Source organism: Argiope bruennichi, chromosome 3 (genome assembly GCF_947563725.1).
Source record: "Argiope bruennichi chromosome 3, qqArgBrue1.1, whole genome shotgun sequence".
Taxonomy (NCBI): domain Eukaryota; kingdom Metazoa; phylum Arthropoda; class Arachnida; order Araneae; family Araneidae; genus Argiope; species Argiope bruennichi.
In genome coordinates, this window is record NC_079153.1 from 124,702,966 (window position 1) to 124,705,519 (window position 2,554).

Below are 2,554 nucleotides of genomic sequence, written 5' to 3' on the forward strand. Positions count from 1 at the left end.
GTTTTTTATAACTGTCGCGACATGCGTCATTCCACCACGGTTTACGAAATCGTCGTAGACGTGGTGAACTTTTTGGGATACTTCTATTAGCGGCGTTCATTATAACATCGGTGACATGTTGTAAAGCTTCGGAAATGTCTACACCACTAACCATGTCCTCAGTGATAACTGCCAATTGTGAGAATGCATCCCAATCTGCCCGATTGAATAGAAAATGTGGAGTACGGAGAACAGAATCTCCTCTGTCAATATGGGAAACAATAATAGGGAAGTGGTCACTATTGTATAATTCATCACAAACTTGAAAGTTTATCAAAGGCAGAAGTTCAGGAGAACATATGGCTAGATCTAGACTATGAAAGCTACGTGTAGGTTCATGGAAATATGTTTTTTCCTCATTATTGAGCAGGCAGAGACAGTTATTGGAAATAAATTGTTCGATCTGCCGCCCACGAGAGTTTGTACAATCAGAACCCCACAGCGTGCTATGTCCGTTGAAGTCACCAAATAAAATGAAAGGCGAAGGAAGCTGGTCCACTAGGTCATCAAGATCATGTTGACGAATAACATCATGAGGCGGTAAGTAAATTGAGCAGACTGTGACTAATGTTCGTACGTGAACTTGCACAGCCACAGCCTGCAGAGAAGTATCTAATTTGAGAGATGTGCTCGGATATAAATTTGAAGTAAACATACAGACACCACCAGAAGTTCGAGATCCTGTGTCTGTATCTTTCCGAATACAGTTATAGCCTCGAATTTTGATAGGGATGTTGGGTGTCAAGAAAGTTTCTTGAACACCGAAGCAGATGGGATGAAAATTGTTTAAAATAGACTTGATGTCAGAAATTTTGGATCTAATGCCGCGACAATTCCAAGAGATGAAAGTACCCATTAAGGAAGCCTTTTAATAAGAGAAGTTCTGGGAACAATGTTTGGAGGTTGCGCTGCATCGCAACTCATTTCAAATTCATCCTCCTCAGATGGGTGGAGTGAGATGATTTCAGGATTTTTCGGTGCGCCACCAAAAATGGTCGTTAAGTCTTTATGAGCAACACCTTTGTTCGCAAGTCCAAGAGCTACAGAACTGCGTAAAGATGTTTTTTTGAGTTTTGTAGAAAAATCCTTAGGAACCAGGCCACGTTTGGAGAGCCTTAGCTTCAGAGCTTTATTTGATTTTGGTTTTGGTTTATTTACGACAGCTTTACTCTCTTCAGGAGTACTAGTCAAAGATACCTCAGTGTCAGAAATCTTTTCCTGGGTTTTTGCTTTAATGACTGTTTTTGTGCAGTTTGGGCAACTACAGTTCTTACAAAAATTCTTTTGCACAACGGATGCATAGCTCACACCAGGTTTCGGTGTTGATGCCAAAATTTTCCGTCTGGCTTCAGGATAAGATATGTTCTCTTTAAATTTAAGACTTGTAATTTGCTTTTCTCGAGTCCAGCGTTCACATGACTTAGAGTATGAGGCATGACAACCACTGCAATTTACGCACTTTTCTTGCGCCTTGCACTGCTGGCTGTCGTGGCCTTTCTCAGCACAGCGTGCGCAAGTGAGTGTTCCACGACAGTTAATTTTGGAATGTCCAAAACGCTGACACTGAAAGCATCTTAAAGGATTAGGTATATATTGCCGAACTGGCAGTCTTATATACCCCGCATATATGCATTCAGGTAATTTTGTAGCATGGAAAGTTAAAATAAAGTGTTTCGTTGGTAAAATTTGCTCATCCCGTCGAATGGTAATTTGGCGTACGTGCGTTACACCTTGGGATTTGAGTTCGTGAGTTATTTCTTCGATAGGAACATTGAACAGTTCTCCGCATGTGATCACACCCTTAGTATAATACAATGAATTGTGAGGAGTGACTGTTACAGGGAACGTTGTCAAAGCTTTCATTTTAATGATTTGCTGGGCTTGCTTTTTTGTGCAAACTTCCACCAGCAAATCACCTGAACGCATCTTTCTGATAGAGGACACTTCGCCGACAGTTGCCGAGATAGCTCTCTGTACAAGAAATGGGGAGACCGAATTAAAGGTTTCCTTTTTTTCCGATATCCGCTTTATAATAAAAAATGAGTAGAATTGATGAAGATTGGTAATGCATTTGTAGTTAGTTTTATGCCCACTGAAGGGAGATTTCCGCGAGGAGCCCATACGATATTAAAGAAAATTCAGGCCCGACGGCACCGCCCACCACGGAGCCCAACAAGGGAAGGCAGCCACCGGCTCTGGCCATTCCCAGCCTCGGCGCTTACCTTGGTGCTAGCCGGAACCTATACGCTCGGAGTTACCCCCGGGGACAGTGACCACCCTTAACGCCAAGCCCAAGGAGTAACCCCTTCGCTTGATCCCTAGCAGACTAGCCACTCAGGTGACTAGCTACCAGCCGATTGATGCACCGGGGACCACAGTGCACCACCCGTCTTTCAAATGGGTCGCCACGCACGGCCAACACGTGGGACATCGGCTGTCCATGAGAAGCAAGAAGCAAACAGAGCGGCGACAGCTTCTCATGGAGAGCTCCCAGGCAACAGACAGAGAGATTTCA

General features: G+C 43.7%; 1 protein-coding gene across 1 annotated transcript; it reads right to left on the reverse strand.

The window, feature by feature from the left end:
* Positions 1–894: 894 nt before the first annotated feature.
* LOC129962956 (uncharacterized) lies at positions 895–1,965 on the reverse strand. Its single transcript, XM_056076959.1, has one exon. It carries the CDS (start codon positions 1,963–1,965, stop codon positions 895–897), a length of 1,071 nt encoding a protein of 356 aa, XP_055932934.1.
* Positions 1,966–2,554: the final 589 nt, after the last annotated feature.